Source organism: Mus caroli, chromosome 8, assembly GCF_900094665.2.
Source record: "Mus caroli chromosome 8, CAROLI_EIJ_v1.1, whole genome shotgun sequence".
NCBI classification, from domain to species: Eukaryota; Metazoa; Chordata; class Mammalia; order Rodentia; family Muridae; genus Mus; species Mus caroli.
Window position 1 is genome coordinate 98,122,755 of NC_034577.1, and position 17,829 is coordinate 98,140,583.

The window sequence follows — 17,829 nt, forward strand, 5'->3', positions numbered from 1 at the left end:
AAAAAAAAAAAAAAGATTAGGGTTAAGGGACTGGAGGAGTCTCAGTGGTTAAGAATATTTTCTGTACAATCATGAAGACCAGATTCAGATACCAGCACCCACATAACAAGCTGAGCATTGTACAAAACCCTGTAACTGCTGTTCCAAGGAATTTTAACACCCTTTCCTGGCCTCTGTGTACCATCTACACACACACACACACACACACACACACACACAAATAGAATAAGTAAGTCTTTAAATGGGATTCTGGGTCTGTGTTAATAGAACATAGCCACATACTTTGACTCTGCTGTAATAGCGAGCAATCAATCTCAGACATCAAGAGAGTAAATTTTAGTAAAATTTAGAAAGACAGGTTGAAGGGTGGATATGACCCAGAGGTCGCAATTTCTCTACTCTTACTGTGGAGCACTGGCAGTGTTCTTAGGGGCGACAGTCTCTTGTTTATATTCCTGCACTAGAAGAACTTAAAATGTATAAATTATAGAGTTGGAGATACTACTCCACTTGTCTGATACACACAAGGCCTCTGGTTTAATCTCCAATGCCGGGGGGGGGGGGGATATTTTAGAAGGCATTAAACAAGATTCAGTTTAGTTCATAACTGAAAAATGAAGAGTCAAGAAGGCCTAAGTGGGTGCTGGAGTGCACAGCTCTTAGAGCCCAGGTTCTGACAAGTGCACATACAACATGGAAGTGCAGCCCTCACTGTCAGCCGGGGCAGGGCTGAAAACCTGAGCTTAGGGTTTAGTGAGTGGTCAAGTGCTGCCCCTGGTGCAACTTTAGATGCTGGCAATCCTCCTCCTCCTTCCTCTTCCTCTTCTTTGTTTCTTTTCTTTTCTTTTCTTTTCTTTTCTTTTCTTTTCTTTTCTTTTCTTTTCTTTTCTTTTCTCTCTTTTCTTTCTTTCTTGTTTGACTTTTCAAGACAGATTTCTCAGAGTAAATAGTCCTGGCTGTTCTGGACTTTGTAGACCAAGCTAGCATTGAACTCACAGAAATCGCCTACCTCCCAAGTGCTGGAACTAAAGGCATGCACCACCACACCCGGCTTTTTTCTTTTCCCTTTTAAACTTCTGAACTTTTCAAAAACTAAGTCCCCAGCACTGTATAATCTGGGCATATCTGCAAACCCATGTTCCTGATGGGTTTCCTGACAGGAAAATTAGGAAATTTAAGACCTTCTTTGCTACTTAGGGAGTTTAAGGACAACCTGGCTCCAAAAGACCCTGCCTCTAAAAAGATAAAAAATCTAAAATTGCCAAAGAATCAACACTTCTAATATTTTTTTAATATGTGAATATTTTGCATGTATATATATGTGCACCTGGTGCCTAAGGAGGTCAGAAGAATATGTTAAATCCCCCAGAACTGGAATTTTACAGACTGAGTAGCCATGTGGATGCTAAGAACTGAACACAGGTCTTTTGCATTGCAGTAGGTGCTCTAACCACTGCACCGTCTCTATACCCCAAGAACCAACACTTTTAACAACTTGTAAATGAAGCAGAATGTTTTCTCCCCAGCTCTCTCTGGAAATTGACATTACTTACTTATTGATATTAAGGGCCTAAAGTATCTTCTTTGGGAAGAAACACATTTAATGTATATAATCTAATATAGACTTCAAATTTTCTCTTGTAATTTGGTGGAAAATTTCATGTTTAAAAGTAAGATTATTAGCCGGGTGTGGTGGCACATGCCTTTAATCCCACTCAGGAGGCAGAGGCAGGTGGATTTCTGAGTTCAAAGCCAGCCTGGTCTACAAAGTGAGTTCCAGGACAGCCAGGGCTATACAGAGAAACCCTGTCTCGAAAAAAAGTAAGATTATTAGGGGCTGGAGAGATAGCTCAGTGGTCAAGAGCACTGACTGCTCTTCCAAAGGTCCTGAGTTCAAATCCCAGCAACCACATGGTGGCTCACAGCCATCTGTAATGAGATCTGATGCTCTCTTCTGGTGTGTGTCTGAATACAGTGTATTTACATATAATAAATAAATAAATCTTTTTTTTTTTTTAAAGTAAGATTATTGGAGTCAGGATGTAGCTCAGTTGGTGGAGTGTTTGCTTAGCTTTGGGTTTGAACTCCAATACTATGTAAACTTAGCATGATGATGGCTATAGCCCTGGAGGTACTCTGGAGATAGAATTAGGATTAGAAGTTCAAAGTCATCCTTAACTACATAACTAAGTATGAGGCCAGTTTGGACTACCTTAGACCATAGGTAGAGGAAATTAATCCTTGTGTCATTTTAACTCTTTGGGGAGATAAATTGGTGTTGCCTTCCCTATTGGGATATGAATATTATCCATAGCAGTCTTGGGACACAGGGTTAGTACTGTAATCTAGAAATTGCTTCAGAAGCTTTATGATCCAGAAAGTAAGGATCTCTCTTTTGAAAGACAGGGGCCATCTTAAGGGAATCTACCTTTGTGGGTCTTGGAGACTGAACTGTAGGGTTGAAGCAAGCACCTCTTCCTGCTAAGCCGTCTTCCTGGCCCTCACTGTTTGTTTTGTAGAGGAAGGATTTCTATAGCTCTAGTAGGTCTTGAACTTTCTGTGTAGCCCAAACTGACCTTTAATCGCTGGTATAATCCTCCTGCCATCACTTTTCAGCTGCTGGCTGAGCTTATAGACATGGCCCAGTATGCCTAATAACTGGTATTCTCCTACCAGGTTGCAACTAGTCAGAGATGAGAATCTTAGGAAACTAGAGTGCATTGGTCTTCTCATAGGCTAGACTTCATTTTCTGCTTCTGAAATCAGCTTTGACTAAGAGAAAAGAAACCCAGAAGTGTATGGTGGTGCATGCCTTTAATCCCAGCACTCAGAAGGCAGAAATAAGGAGATGTCTGTGAGTTCAAGGCCAGCCAGAACTACAAAGTGAGACCCTGTCTCAGAAGAATCAGAGACCCTGAGTTAAATGTTTTTAGTACATGTCAGGCGTGGTGGTTCGTGAGAGGCTGAGGCCAGTTTAGTGTACCTGGTGAGTTCCAGGGCTACATAGAGAGACCCCATCCTGACTCAAACAAAACCAAACCAAAGTTACAACTCAGAACCAAATGCCTTAGGCTTTTTCAGATTTGAAGTGTGTGTTTAAAGTATTCTGCCACGCCGGGCGTAGTGGCACACACCTTTAATCCCAGCACTCGGGAAGCAGAGGCAGGCAGATTTCTGAGTTCGAGGCCAGCCTGGTCTACAAAGTGAGTTCCAGGACAACCAGGGCTACACAGAGAAACCCTGTCTCGAAAAAAAACAAACAAACAAACACACACAAAAAAGTATTCTGCCACAACTAAATTACTTGCAGAAGTCCTTTTTTTTTTTTTAAATGTGTTTGGATGTTTTTGCCTACATGCATGTCTTTGTACCACCTGAATAACTAGTGCCAATAAAGGCCAGAAGGAGGGCAGTTTTTAATCCTGTGGAACTGGAGCTACAAGACAGTTGTGAGCTGCCACAGTAAAACTCAGGTCCTCTAGAAGTGTGGCCAGTGCTCTCAACCACTAGAGCATCTCTCCAGTCCCCTTCAAAGTCTTAAAGAAAGTAAAAAACAACAATAACAAAAGTGACAGCTTTCACAGAGGCAAGTTATTCACCAACGTGAGTTCTCCTGGCGGCAGTCAGGGAACCTGGAGGGCTCCGAGGGTGAAGCTTTTGATGGTGACAGGGCTTTTCTAGAAGAGTCTTTTCCATTTTGGCCCTGGACCTTGCCGTGTGAATAAGTAGTAGGTGGCTGTCTTCCTGGAAAACAGCTTTGTGCAGATAAACACGTGTATATTTGAAGCCAAAGCCTGTGCTTCCTAAATACACTGGAGAACTCTGGCTTTTATGTTTTCCAGAACACAGTGTAGCGCTGGGGACATAGTTCAACAGTGTAGCCATTGCCTAGAATGAGGTGCCATGTTCAAATCAGAGTGTCGGAAAGACAATCTCCATTATGGCCATCCTTTACTTATTATTGCGTGTGCGTTTGATTTGTGTGTATATGAGCCCAGTGAAGGCGTGGAGAGGTCAGAGGAAAAGTTTTGCGAGTCAGTTTTTTCTATGTACCATGAGCTCCAAGGGTCAAAATCAGGTTATCAGGTTTATATAGCGAGCACTGTTTAAGTGACGAACCATCTCATTGATCATGGTAAACATTTAAAAGAAATAGGTTATAATTTTCTGTAACATGCCAGGCAGTGGTGGTGCACACCTTTAATCCCAGCACTTGGGAGGCAGAGGCAGGCAGATTTCTGAGTTCAAGGCCAGCCTGGTCTACAGAGTGAGTTCCAGGACANTTTATTTATTTATTATATGTAAGTACACTGTAGCTGTCCTCAGACACACCAGAAGAGGGAGTCAGATCTTGTTAAGGATGGCTGTGAGCCACCATGTGGTTGTTGGGATTTGAACTCAGGACCTTCAGAAGAGCAGAAGGGTGCTCTTAGAGACATCTTACCTGCTGAGCCATCTCACCAGCCCCCAAGTCCTACTTCTTATAAAGCTGGGTTTTTGAGCCCCTACCCTAGCCAGCTGGAATATAGACATATGCACGACACTTGAAAAGGCTTCAGTGGAGCCAGGTGTTGGTGGCGCATACCTTTAATCCCAGCACTTGGAAAGCAGAGGCAGGCAGATTTCTGAGTTCAAGGCCAGCCTGGTCTACAGAGTGAGTTCCAGGACAGCCAGGGCTACACAGAGAAACCCTGTCTCAAAACCAAATAAACAAATAAATAAATAAATAAATTTTCTGTGATATACAGAGTGTGTTATTTTGGAATGTCTTCTAAGATATTTAAAGTATCAATACACATTTTGTGTGTTAGATGACAATGTACAATGTGGTTTTTAAGTGTAAGTAAGATCTTTTGTTTCTTGAGGCAAAGTCTCACTATATAACTTAGGCTGGACATGAATTCGTAGAGATCTAGCTGCCTCAGCCTCCTGAGTGGTAAGGTTACAGGCACGTAACACACCTCACTCGGCTTTTTTTTTTTTTTTAAGGTTTATTTATTATTATATCTAAGTACACTGTAGCTGTCTTCAGATGTACAAGAAGAGGGCATCAGATCTCATTACGGATGGTTGTGAGCCACCATGGGGTTGCTGGGATTTGACCTTCAGAAGAGCAGTCAGTGCTCTTAACCACTGAGCCATCTCTCCAGCCCTCACTCGGCTTCTTTAGTGTAGATTTTAATCAAAACATTGATGTATAGATTCTGCAATAGAATACATGAATTTCCACCCGGTTTTTTAAAAGATACCATACATTAGACATGTGGAAACTTTTATCCTTTAGAACATAACTGTATATTAATTGGTGCTGCTCAGTTGTTATAGAATGGGGTAGAATGGCCATTTCACTAGATGATGCGTCTGACCTGTTAGGAGTGAGCTTTTCAAACACCACTTCATGCCTCCTGACCTGTGGGAGAAAACTCATAGGGATCATCTCGTATCTCAAGTCTGTTAGGGAGGGAAGCAAAGGCCCCCAGTGTTAGGCCTGCGCCCAGGTCACTTCTGCAAGAAACTTATAGTTGGCTCTGATTCCGTCTCTCACCACTGTGACAGGCAAAGCTGGATGGTGGGCGACAGCAGTGGAGGCCTGTTCTCATGGCTGTGACTGAGAAGGACTTGCTACTTTATGACTGCATGCCTTGGACAAGAGATGCCTGGGCATCACCGTGTCATAGCTACCCTCTTGTTGCCACAAGGTAAGACAAAAGCAAAAAATACTCTGAGTCTATGAAGGATAAAGTGAATGTTGCTGCCTTTAATACCTAAGATAGCACTGGAGAAGCTGGTATAGACAATGGTTTGTTTCCCCAACTTACTGGGTAAATTGTTTCAGTTACTCATGGTGTATGTGTGTGTGTGTGTGTGTGTGTGTGTGTGTGTGTGTGAATGCTTGCTTAGTCATGGAGATAATAAGGGGTTTGGGGTGGCTTTGTTTTGTTTTTTATTATTGACTGTGACTAAAAACCACTGAAATTGCAGCAGCCTTTTGAGTAAGTGATGAAATCATTTAAACCAGAATGTGGTACAGTGGATAACTGCTCAACTCAGCCAAAGTGTCCTTGCAGCAAAGGAGCACATAGAAGTGAGCATGGCTTTGTCTGGAGCCAAGGAATCTTCCCCACGTCCCAGATGCAGGGAGTGGGAGGAGAACAATTGGGAAGTGTACATCTGGGATGTCTTAAGAGATAGCAGCCACAACTACAAGCACATCCAAAGTTTACTTGGTTGCTAAAGAGTCAGCTGTTGGTGTACCTGAAAAGCCCCACAAGCTGTGGATTCAGAAATCATTTCGAAGTTTCTCTCAGTGCAGTAAACCAGAGTCTATGAGAAGTCTGTTCAGTACTGAGCATGAGCTGTCATTTGCAGAAAGAACAAGTGGATGATAATCTGGTTTCATTAAAGCAGGTGAGGGCTACTCAGAGAAAGTACTTGGTACTGAGAGAGGGAAGGGATGGAACCATCACCTGTGCCCCATAGAGAGCACTGCAAGTTTCCTGTTTTGAACATCATCATCATCATCATAAATTTATTATTTTTTTTTTCTGACAGGCTTTCACTGTGTAGTCCTAGCTGGCCTAAAACTCAGTATGTGGCCTGGGTAGCCAAGAACGCATAGAGATCCACCTGCCTCTGCCTTCCAAGTACTGGGAGTAAAGATGTATTGTCAGTGTGAGGCATGGTCTCGTTCTTTTCATGAAAACAGAGTTTAAAGTGTCAGTAGCTTTACTAGAGTTTCTCTCATTCAGAGCTGGAGCTCCTCAGCCACCACAGAGCTACAGCATCTCCTGGCCTTCAGAGCTGAGATGGTGTAGTCACCCTCATCCCTCCCTACCCGCAGAGGAGACGCATCTTATAGAAGACTGGGTTTCCATGCCTTCACTGAAATAAGGCTCTCTTGACATCAAAAACTATGACTTCATCTTAGAATGTCCCACTGTGCTTGATTCCTGTGCTCCTCACAAAGCCTGAGCTTAGGTGGTGGCACACACCTTTAATTCCAGCACCCAGGAGGCAGAGGCAGACAGATTTCTGAGTTCGAGGCCAGCCTGGTCTACAAAGTGAGTTCCAGGACAGCCAGAGCTATACAGAGAAACCCTGTCTCAAAAAAAAAAAAAAAAAAAGTAACTATGCTTCAAACTTAAGATCAAGTAATGTTAGAGTGGTGTAAATTAACAGGAGCTACAGTAAGTTTATTTGGATTACATATTTAGATCTTAGGAATCAACTCTCCCTTCCCCCCCCCCTTTTTCTCTCAATACACAACATTTTTGGCCAGTGAGGAATTAAGTAATGCCTAGAGGTGTTGAAGGGAATTTTTATTTTAGATCTTCCCTAAGATCAAAGCTAGGCACACAGCATGGGTGGAAAGACATGGATGTCCTGCTGCCTTTGACTGGGAGAGCCATGGCTACTGTACCATGTGGACATGGTAGGATTGAGCTTATGAGACTAATATGGTGGCCAAAACTGTTAAAGCTCATCTTTGCATGAGCTCATCTGGCCTCCCCACAAAAGTGGGGGTGGGGGACATTTGGCAGTGTGTTCTAACCAATGGCTGTTCCCCAAATCCAGCAGCTGGTTTGAATTAGATCCTCTCTGCCAAATATTTCAAAATCAAATCTAAGAGGAAAATATCCCCCTAGACTTGATATTTTGTAATGTCTAGTGTGGGATTAGCAATCAGACTGAATGTGGTACTTTCCTCTGTGCTCCCTCTTAGGTGGATCATGTGTAGAGTAAATGTAAAACTTAACTCTTTCTGAGCTAGCTCATGTGCACCTGGCATGTAACGTCTACAGCATGTTTAGTAACACGGTTGGCTCTCAGAGGTAACTCCATAGGCAAGTCTGTAAGTTTAAATGTATCTCCCAATAATACTAAAAATGTTGCTTGTGGTTTTCACTGTGCTGACAGTTGTCCTGAGGGTAAGTTAAAATACTGATACCTTTACCTGTTTCAGGGCAATTGGTGATCTGTCACATGCACAGAACACGTTGTTTTCCCCCAAATGGATTTTGGGTGTGGGGAGCCAGTTGAACTTTATTATTATTATTATTACTGAAGTAGTAAGAATTCAGTTTGGGGGCAGAGGGGGATGCTCAAGTGGTGAGAGTGCTTGTTGTGAGCACACATGAGCTCAGATCCCAGCACCCAGAGAGGAAGCCTGTAGCCCCCATGCTATAGAAGGATGAGACAGGAGGATTGCTAGGACTTTCTGGCCATAAACTAACTCTAGGTGCAGTAGGAGATCCTGTATCAAGGGAATAAGGTCATAGAACAGAACACCTGATGTCCCTCCACATAAGTTCAGGTACACACAGACACAAGCTCGCTCCTCTCTCTCTCTCTCTCTCTCACACACACACACACACACATACACACACACACACACAGAGCACAAATTATCAGCTTTATTCATCTTTTTAAAATTCTACATGATGAAATATGAATTATTAAGCTGAGAAATTGCTTGTGCTTCATTCTGAAGTATGATCTGGTGAGCCGTGCTGCAAGGAAAAGGGCTGGTGTTACTGAGTCCTGAGCTGAGCTCCAGCTGCTCCTCATGAACTTCAGTTTCGCCTTGGAGGAGGGGCTGATTAATAGCCCACCATGCTCAGGTCTGTGTCTAAAATGACTGAAGTGATCTGTCACCTAAGGAAAACACTGGTGATAATTGTTGCCTGTAATAAAAATCTGTTTTTCAAGGGAAATTATAAATCCGGATAAGGTTTCGATGCTGCATATAAGGAGAGCATGCATGTTTTGGATTTTTTGTGATGCTCATTTCATTTGATATAAAATCCTCAAAGTTCATCCATGTGATAGCTGATCATGTGACTTCCTCTCCTAGTTCACTGAATGGGACGTGCCATTGTTTGTTTTGTGTGTGGTGTTTTGATTTGTTTTAGGCTGGCCTGAAATTAAGCATTTTTTTCTGTAAATGAATGTTTTGCCTCTATGTATGTCTGTGAGTCGTGTGTGTGCCTGGTACCTATGGAAGACAAAAGAGGGTATAGGAGATGGTTTTGAACTGCCATCTATCAAACACAGGTCCTCTGGAAGAGTAGCAGGTGTTCTTAACCTGAGTCATCTCTCTAGCCCCCGGAAGAATTTTCTGCATCTCTTTTTCTGTTGGTAGGTATTTTCTTTATGAAGACAGTAAGTAATATTCTGCCTCCTGTGACACCAGGGATTATTCTATCAGATTAAAGGATATCAAAATATCATAATTTGGGGCTGGAGAGATGACTCACTGACTGCTCTTCCAGAGGTCCTGAGTTCAATTCCTAGCAACCACATGTTGGCTCACAACCATCTGTAATGAGGTCTGGTGCCCTCTTCTGGTGTGTCTGAAGAGAGCAATGGTGGTGTACTCATATGCATAAAATAAATAAATAAATCTTTAAAAAATATATCATAATTTGGCTTTGAAATGCATTCATCCAAAAACTGCTGAAGGTAATGATCACCTTAGCTTTCTGTTGTATTTGTGGTCCTAGGTTGGTTCATTCAGGTTCTGGATGTCGGTCACCCTCCCTTGGATCTGACCTTACCTTTGCTACCAGGACGGGCTCTCGGCAGGGCATTGAGATGCATCTCTTCAGGGTTGAAACTCATCGGGATTTGTCGACCTGGACCCGAATACTTGTTCAGGGCTGCCATGCTGCTGCTGAGCTGATCAAGGAAGTCTCCCTAGGTAGAGATACTTTTGTTTGGCCTTCCTCCCTCCCTCTCTCTCTCTCTTTCTCTCTTTTTCCCCTCCCTTCTTCCCTCCCTCTTCCTCTCACCCTCTCTCTCTCTCCCTCCCTCCTTCCTAACTTCCTTCCTTCCTGCTTGTTTTTGACAGAGCCCAGCCTGGCACTCTTGATCCCCTGCCTCCATCTCCCCAGTGCTGGGGTCACAGGTGTGCACTCTCATTCCTGCCCTGGATTCTAACCATAATTATTAGTTTTTTCAAGCCTTATCTTTATCAGTGTGTGCACATTTCCTTGTGTGTGCATGCCATGAGTGTGCAGTGAAACAGAATTTGCTTTTGTGGGTGCTGAGAATCAAACTGGAATCCTTTAGAAAACCAAAGGATGAACCTTTAAAAGCTATAAACCATCTCTCCTGCCCCCTAATAGTAATTAGGTGAAGTTACTCAGCTGTAAAGTAAAACCCTTGTTTTTGCATGCCAATTGTAAGCTATTAAAACATGGTAGCTGAAGTGGTGGTGGAGGAAATCAGTACCAGACCTTTCCCACGCCTGCCACGTAGCACTGGCCACCATACTACCACGTGGCTTTTTCTCTGTGTATCATTGTAATCTACATTTAATAGTATAAGAACCCAGGCAATAAGAATTAGATGCACTGACTACAGTTAAGAAGATTTGGTACTTAAGGCCATCCATACGTCCTTAAATACAAGTATCTGGCAGTTTGTGGCTGTGGAAAATAACGAGTATGGAGTAGGAGTTTCTCTTCAAAAGCTTGAAAATGTCCAACATTCAGGAGTTGGTTGCCTCATTTCCACTCTGGGCACTCCCTCTAGTGGCGAGTTCCTGCTGGTTGCTTTGTTCCCCCTGGTGGCTAGACATTATGAACTTGGTGTTTCATAGACACTCTGTAAACATACAGGTATTCCAGTTTGCCCTTCCGTTTCATGAAACAAGGGTCAGTGTGGCTGGGATTTGAATTGCGGTCTTATTTATATACAGCCAGTGCCTTAAGCCCCTCCTTCCCTCTCCAGATGACTCATACTCCTCACCGGATTAAATACCTGAAGGACAGACAGTATCGGTCCCCTTCATTCATTAAGTCAACAGATAGTTGCTGAGCACTATTTACCAAGAGCTAGGCTTTATAGTGATAGAGGTAAAGTAAATAGGACCTACTCCCTGTCCCTGACCCGAGAGTTGTGAGCAGAGGACAGAACGCCATCCTGTTGTTCTCTGTAGTTAGTTTGTGGAGAGACTAATAAGGCGGTTTTTTCTTACACCATTGACCAGGGATGCTACCCCAGCCGTTCATAATTTGTTGTTTTTAAAAGTTTCTGCTTACCAATGAGCATAAATTCCTGGTGTTTTCTTCTAGTAATAAAATAGTCACCTTCGTTGTCAATTTCTGGGGCCTACTCCCTTCAAAGTTGTCCTATAATGCTCAAAAAGCCTGAGTCAATCAGAGTGACTGTCTGTCTGTCTGTCTCTCTTTCTCTCTCCCCACCCCCCACCCCATGTGATGTGTGTGTATGTGTGTGTGTCTCCCCTCCCTCCTTTCCTCCCCCTCTTGCTCTGATCTGTCTCCTGCTGTGCTATAGGGTCAGATCAAAGGACTCTCCAGAAACATTGAAACCACTTAAAACTACAAAATAACTAAACAACTGAACCCAGAGTAGTAGAAGCAGGATTTGTAGAAAACATTATTAGGAGGTCTCTCAACACCAGTCTTTGATTTTAAGAAATACAGACTGGGAGATGGGAAGCAGAGCTCAGTAGCGCCATGGAGAGGCCTGGGATTCGGGCTTCAGCACTACAGAAAGAATAAACAAACAGGCATGGGCTGGGAAGGTAAAGTGCTTGCCACACAACATGAAGGCCCAAGTTCAGTTACCAGAACCCATGTAGACATCCAGCTGCACTGGCTCATGTGTGTACTTCCAGTGCTGGGCAGGTCAAGGCAGGGATCCCTAGGACTCACTGGCCAGCCAGTCTAGCCAAATCGGTGAGCCCAGACCAACGAGAGACCCTGTTTCCAAAACATAAAGTGGATAGCACCTGAGGAGGACCAATTCATAAGGTCTCTACACACAGGTAACCTGTGCATGCACACAAAAATACAAAATAGGTAATATGTAATATGATTGACATTCATTTCAGTGTAACCCCGATTGACTCCTGGCTTTAGTATGTTAACGTAGTGTGTCTTTCTATTCTGTAATGTCCTGTGATGTGAAAAAAACAATGTTCCCTTCCACTTATGAGTGTAAGACATAGGAATGAAAACCAAATTGTGGGGATGGTGAGTGTCATGGAAGCAAAAGAAAGAGGTATCAGAGAAATGGTGTTACTGTTGGCTGGTGTGCATTAGATAGACGTTAGCAGTGCTTTGTGAAGTTTACCAAAACTAAATTGTTTTAATTTTCTAGCTAACATAATATTGATTTCATTATGTGTGTGCACCACATGGATGCCGTGCCCATGGAGGCCAGAAGAGGGTTGGATCACTTGGGACTGGAGTCCTGTAGGCCCTGAGATGGACCCCCCTCCAGTCACCATGACATTTTCATGCACAAACATCCCTGTTCATCCACCATCACTCTCTCTTCCCACACTGTTCCTCTTCTCTCCCCATCGTCCCTGTCTTAGCGTTACTATTGCTGTGATGAGACGTCATGACCAAAACAACTTGGGGAAGAAGGGATTTCACTCACAGTTCCATAGAACAGTTTATCACTGAGACCAGTGAAGGCAGGCACTCATGCAGGGCAGGAACCTGGAGCAGGAGCTGATGCAGAGGGCATGTAAGAGGATGCTCATGGGCTCACTCTCCGTGGCTTGTTTAGCCTGCTTTTTTATAGAGTCCAGGACCACCAGCCCAGCAGTGGCCCCTCCCCCAGCAATCACTAGTTAAGAAACTGCTTCTCTAGGTCTGATCTTATGCAGACATTTTCTCAATTGAGACTTCTTCCTTTCTGATGACTAATTTGTATCAAGTTGACATAAAACTAGCCATCACAGTCCCTCTTCTGGTTTACAGTGTTTTTAATTTATTATTTGTGTTGGCTGTGTATATGTACGGGTCTATGGAAGTCATGGGTCAACCAGGATTGTGTTCCTCAATAGCTACCCTCTTTGATTTACTTTTAATTTTTGTTACATTTATGTCCTGTGTATGCCATGTATGGGGGTCACATGCAGGGGCTGGTTCTCCTCTTCCTTGTGAGTGCCAGGGCTCAAGTCTTCAGGCTTGGTAGCAAATCCTCCTAACTGCTGAGAGGTCTTGGTGACTTGTTTGCTTTGGAGATAGAAGCTGTCAGTGCATTGTGGGCCCATCTTTTAGGCTCTGCTGGCTGGGCATCAAGGCCTAAGAATCTGCCTCTCCCCTCCCCAGCACCGAGATTACAGATGTGCAGCACCACACTGGCTTTGGAGGGGGTGGGGGAAGGGAGTTAGGTTTTGTACTATTGTCTTTTGGTTTAGTTTTTTGTTGTTGTTGTTTTGTTTTGTTTTTCTTTTTCTTTGTTGTTTTTTTCAAAACAGAGTTTCTCTGTGTAGACCAGGCTGGCCTCAGAAGTACTGGGACTAAAGGTGTGCTCCACCACGCCCAGCCCACACCTGGTGTTTTATATGGGAGCTGGGGTGTAAAGCAGGAGCCCATGCTTTTTACCAACTTCGCCATCTCCCTTGCCCCACAACATCTTTTTTGTTGTTGTTGTTTTTTAAAACTAAAATTGTTGGGCTGGTGAGATGGCTCAGTGGGTAAGAGCACCCGACTGCTCTTCCGAAGGTCCAGAGTTCAAATCCCAGCAACCACATGGTGGCTCACAACCATCCTTAACGAGATCTGGTGCCCTCTTCTGGAGTGTCTGAAGACAGCTACAGTGTACTTACATATAATAAATAAATAAATCTTTAAAAAAAAAAAAAAAAAAAAAACTAAAATTGTTTCATTTTGTTTTCTGAGATAGGTTTTCCTAACCAGTGATGCAAATAGAGACAGGGTAGATAACCAACCTGTGGTATCATTTGGTTGGATTTAGCAACTTGGAGATATAATTGGTGTCCTCTCGGAGAGACATGGAAAAATGTGACGAGAGAGAGGAGCAGACTGCAGAGGCCATGGGTGCGGGCAGTTCTTTCAAGAAGTGCGCTGTAAGCCGGGTGTGGTGGCACACACCTTTAATCCCAGCACTCAGGAGGCAGAGGCAGGTGGATTTCTGAGTTTGAGGCCAGCCTGGTCTACAGAATGAGTTCCAGGACAGCCAAGGCTATACAGAGAAATCCTGTCTTGAGAGAAAAAAAAAAAAAGTATGCTGTGGAGAGGAAAAGAAAAAGGAGTGGTTAGAGGAAGTTGAGTATTTATTTCTTAAGCGGTTAATGCTGGTAACTGAAGGTAGAGTTGTCAAATGTTTATCAGCTATGCATGAGGACCCGGCACCACCTCAGCACCACCTAGGCCAGATCTGATGGTATACGACTGTAATCCCAGCATGTTCTAGTTTCCTTTCTGTTGCTGTGATAAAAACCCTGACTACAGCGGGGGTTGGTGGCGCACACCTTTAATCCCAGCACTCAGGAGGCAGAGGCAGGTGGATTTGTGAGTTCGAGGACAGCCAGGGCTATACAGAGAAACCCTGTCTAGAAAAACAACAACAACAACAAAAACCCTGACCACAAGCAACTTTGGGGGAAGAAAGGACTTACTTGGCTTATACTTGTAGATCACAATCCGTCACTGAGAGGTCAGCACAGGAGCCCAAGGGGAGAACTAGGGAATACTGCTGTAGGCTTGCTGGCTTGCTCCCAGGTTCAGGCTCAGCTGGCTTTCTTACATAGCCTGGAACCTCTCACACCAGTCGTCAGTTATGGCCCTCACAGACATGGTCACAGAACAATCTGATCTGGGTAATCCCTTAATTGAGACTCCCTCAGATGACTCTAGACTGTCAGATTGACAGCTGACGCTAACTAGGACACAGTATTTGAGAGGTGGACACAGGACACCTGAAGTGCAAGGTCATTCTTGGCTACTCAGGCCAGCCTGAGCTACACTGAGACTAAAGTAAAATAAGGGGCTAGAGATATGGCTCAGTGGCTGCTCTTCTAAAAGAGATAGGTTCAATTCCTAGTCTCCACATGGAAGCTCCCAGCTACCTAATTCCAGAGGATCCAATGTGGCCTTCTGGGAACCAGGCCTGCATGTGATACAGGGACATAAATGCAGACAAAATACTCATCCACATAAAAATAAATAAAACAAAAAGTATAAAATAAACTAGGGCTGGATGGCTCAGTGTGCGTGTGAGGACCGTCGACAGCCTGAATTCCATCCCTTTAGCCACTTGGCAGAGTGAGGGAACCACTTCCAATTCTTGGCCTGGAACTTGCACATGCCCGCTGTGGCTTGCATATGTGTGTGTGCAAGGCACACATACCACAAAATAGATAAGTACCCAGTGTCTAGACATAAACATACTCAGTATGATCTTCCCTGCTCCTTTTCAAGGTTGCCATAACCATAAACAAGATTCTGGTTTTCAAAAGTTTCTCATGTGCAGTTTGCTTTGCCTCCTTCCCTCCTAAGGCAACACCATTCAAATAGAACATGTGGGGATCTCGGGGCCTGGGAGTGTAGCTCAGTGCTCTCCTGCCATGTGGGAAGACTCTCACACAAGCCTGGTGTGGGGTTGATGGCTTCCCTTTCCTGACTGTGACTTCCTGCCTGTCCACAGCCAGGACTGGAAGAACCTGAGCCATCTTGAACTAGATTAGAGCTAACCCTTTAGACCCCAGTCCCCTCACTACACTCTGGCTTCAGAGATGTTAGTAGGACCATACTGTGGGTGTCTTGGTTAGGGTATGGCTGTTACCCACCCATCCCACCCCTCAGCCATTCATGTAGAGATAGTGCTGATTTCGCCAATGTTTGCTCCTTGGCCACTCGGTTCCTTTCCTGAGAATACCTAATGGTCTGTTGTCCAACATTCACTTCACATGGCACAGAGAGGACACCACCACTTTTTATCTGTTTCTCACCTTCCTGGTTTGCTAACATACAGCTGCATGAACTCATCCAGTGAGAGAGTGTGTCAGCTACATGTGATGACTGCCTCAGGAGCCTTTCTTGTTAAAACAGAGAAGCACAGCTCAGCTCTGATCTTTAAGTGTCGCTCTGGAGCCCACGCTAGCCTTAGATTATTGACTCTCCAACCTCCCCCACTTAGCTCAGTGTTGAGATTACAGGCGTATGTGCCCACACCCAGTGGGCAGCGTTTCTGTTTTGATTTAGATGTATCTTTGTTTGATTGAGAATTTAAATTTACGTTAGTTCCTGAGAGTGAGAGAGGTCAGAGGACAGTTTGTGAGTCTGCCCTCTCCCTTCCATCGTGTGGGTCCAGGGATGGAATAGGCCTGGAAGTAAGCACCATTTACCCACTGAGTCATCTTGCAGCCAGCTTTGTTGGGGTGGTGTGTGTGTGTGTGTGTGCTAGCAGTGTTTGTTCTGTTTTCTGTGGTACCGGGATTAAACCTAGGCCTAATTCCTAGGTGAGCATGCTACACTGCAGCCCCAGTTGTATTCTTTGAACAGCAGCCACCTCATGACTCTTATGGAGCATAAACTTTTGATTGATAATCTCTCCTTCCCAGATCCCAACCGAAGCATGTTGCAACTCAGAAGGGTATCTTTGCCTTTGCTTCTTCCTTCTTGTGCAGGCTCTGTAGTCCAGGCTGGCCTCTGCCTCCCAAGCACCAGGATTAAAGGCATGCACTAGCCCCTCCCGGCTAGTTTTATCTTTTCTTTAGGGTTTTTCTGAATTCCCATCCTAGACACCTTTTTCTGACTTCAGCCTTAGCTCAGTTTTGAGTGTCATCTTGTTTCATATATTCTATCTCATATGGTTAGAGATTTTTCCCCCTCTTGCTCCGGTTCTTTATTTCTTCTCATTATGGATCGATGTGAGCCATCAAGTGGCTCCTGGGATTTGAACTCATGACCTCCGGTAAAGCAATCGGTGCTCTGAACTGCTTAGCCAGTTTATCAACTGGTTAGAGATTTATAAAGTCTTTGAGAGAAGAGAATGCCCCTTTGTCTCCACCTTACTGCATACAGTTGTTATCCAGTTGAACAGAGACAGAAGTTGAAGAGAGTTAGGCTGTATCTTACCTCATTTCAGTCAGGATGCTGACTTGGGCCCTAGTACTCTTAGTGGGATGGAGCCTGTGCAAAGGACTCAAGTTTGATTCTCAGTGCCCATGTCAGGTAACTCACAACCAACTGTAACTCCAGCTCCAACAGCAGCACTCTGGTCTCACATGTGCATACCCCTGACACAGATGTATATGCATGTAATTAAGAATAATACCAGGTGTGGTGACACATGCCTTTAATCCCTGCATTCCAGAGGCAGAGACAGGTGGATCTCTGAGTGCAGGTCAGCCTGGTCTCCGTATCAAGTTCCAGGCCATCCAAGTCTACACAGAAAGATCTTGTGTTACAAAGAAAACTCAGCCTGGCTTTGTAGCCCGTGCTTGTAATCCAACAGATAAGCAGGAAGATCGGGGGAGTACATAATTACCTACCAACTGGATACACTGGACATTGTCTAAATGAAAATCGTAACAGGCCTTTGTAAAATATGAATCCGCTGTTCCATGAATTTCCGTGTCATCCTTGCACAAGAGCATGCTAATCTTCCCTGATTTGTTCCAATTTTAGTATTTGTCTGTCAAAGTAGGTGCAGAATAATAAATCTTTTTAAAATCTTATTTTAGGAAATTTTAAGCAGCTTAGGCCTCATATATTCTCAAGAAAAGATTGTTTTTCTTGTCTGAAACCAGAAGAATCCTTCTCTACTTGATAACTAAAATAGGATCTTTATTTATTATATATGAGTTTTTCTTGTCTTTGACAGGCTGCAGCTTAAGTGGCCAAGAGGTAAGGTTCACTGTCCACTATGAACACGGGTTCACTATCACCAGAGACAATGGAGGCGCCAGCAGCATATTGTACCGCTATCCCTTTGAACGGCTGAAGATGTCTGCTGATGATGGAATCAGAAATCTCTATTTGGATTTTGGTGGCCCTGAGGGAGAACTGGTGAGAATGGGTCTGAAACCACGAGCAC

General features: G+C 44.0%; 1 protein-coding gene and 1 pseudogene across 1 annotated transcript in view; one reads left to right on the forward strand and one right to left on the reverse strand.

Annotated features, from left to right (window-relative positions):
* Window positions 1-17,829, forward strand: part of Sntb2 (syntrophin beta 2) — a 79,688-nt gene that overhangs the window by 57,499 nt on the left and 4,360 nt on the right. Inside the window, exons 4-6 of the mRNA XM_021170744.1 lie at window positions 5,557-5,699; window positions 9,504-9,700; window positions 17,617-17,801. Coding sequence (XP_021026403.1) covers window positions 5,557-5,699; window positions 9,504-9,700; window positions 17,617-17,801 — 525 coding nt within the window. The remainder of the gene's footprint in view (window positions 1-5,556; window positions 5,700-9,503; window positions 9,701-17,616; window positions 17,802-17,829) is intronic.
* On the reverse strand, window positions 17,335-17,447 carry LOC115031887 (annotated as a pseudogene).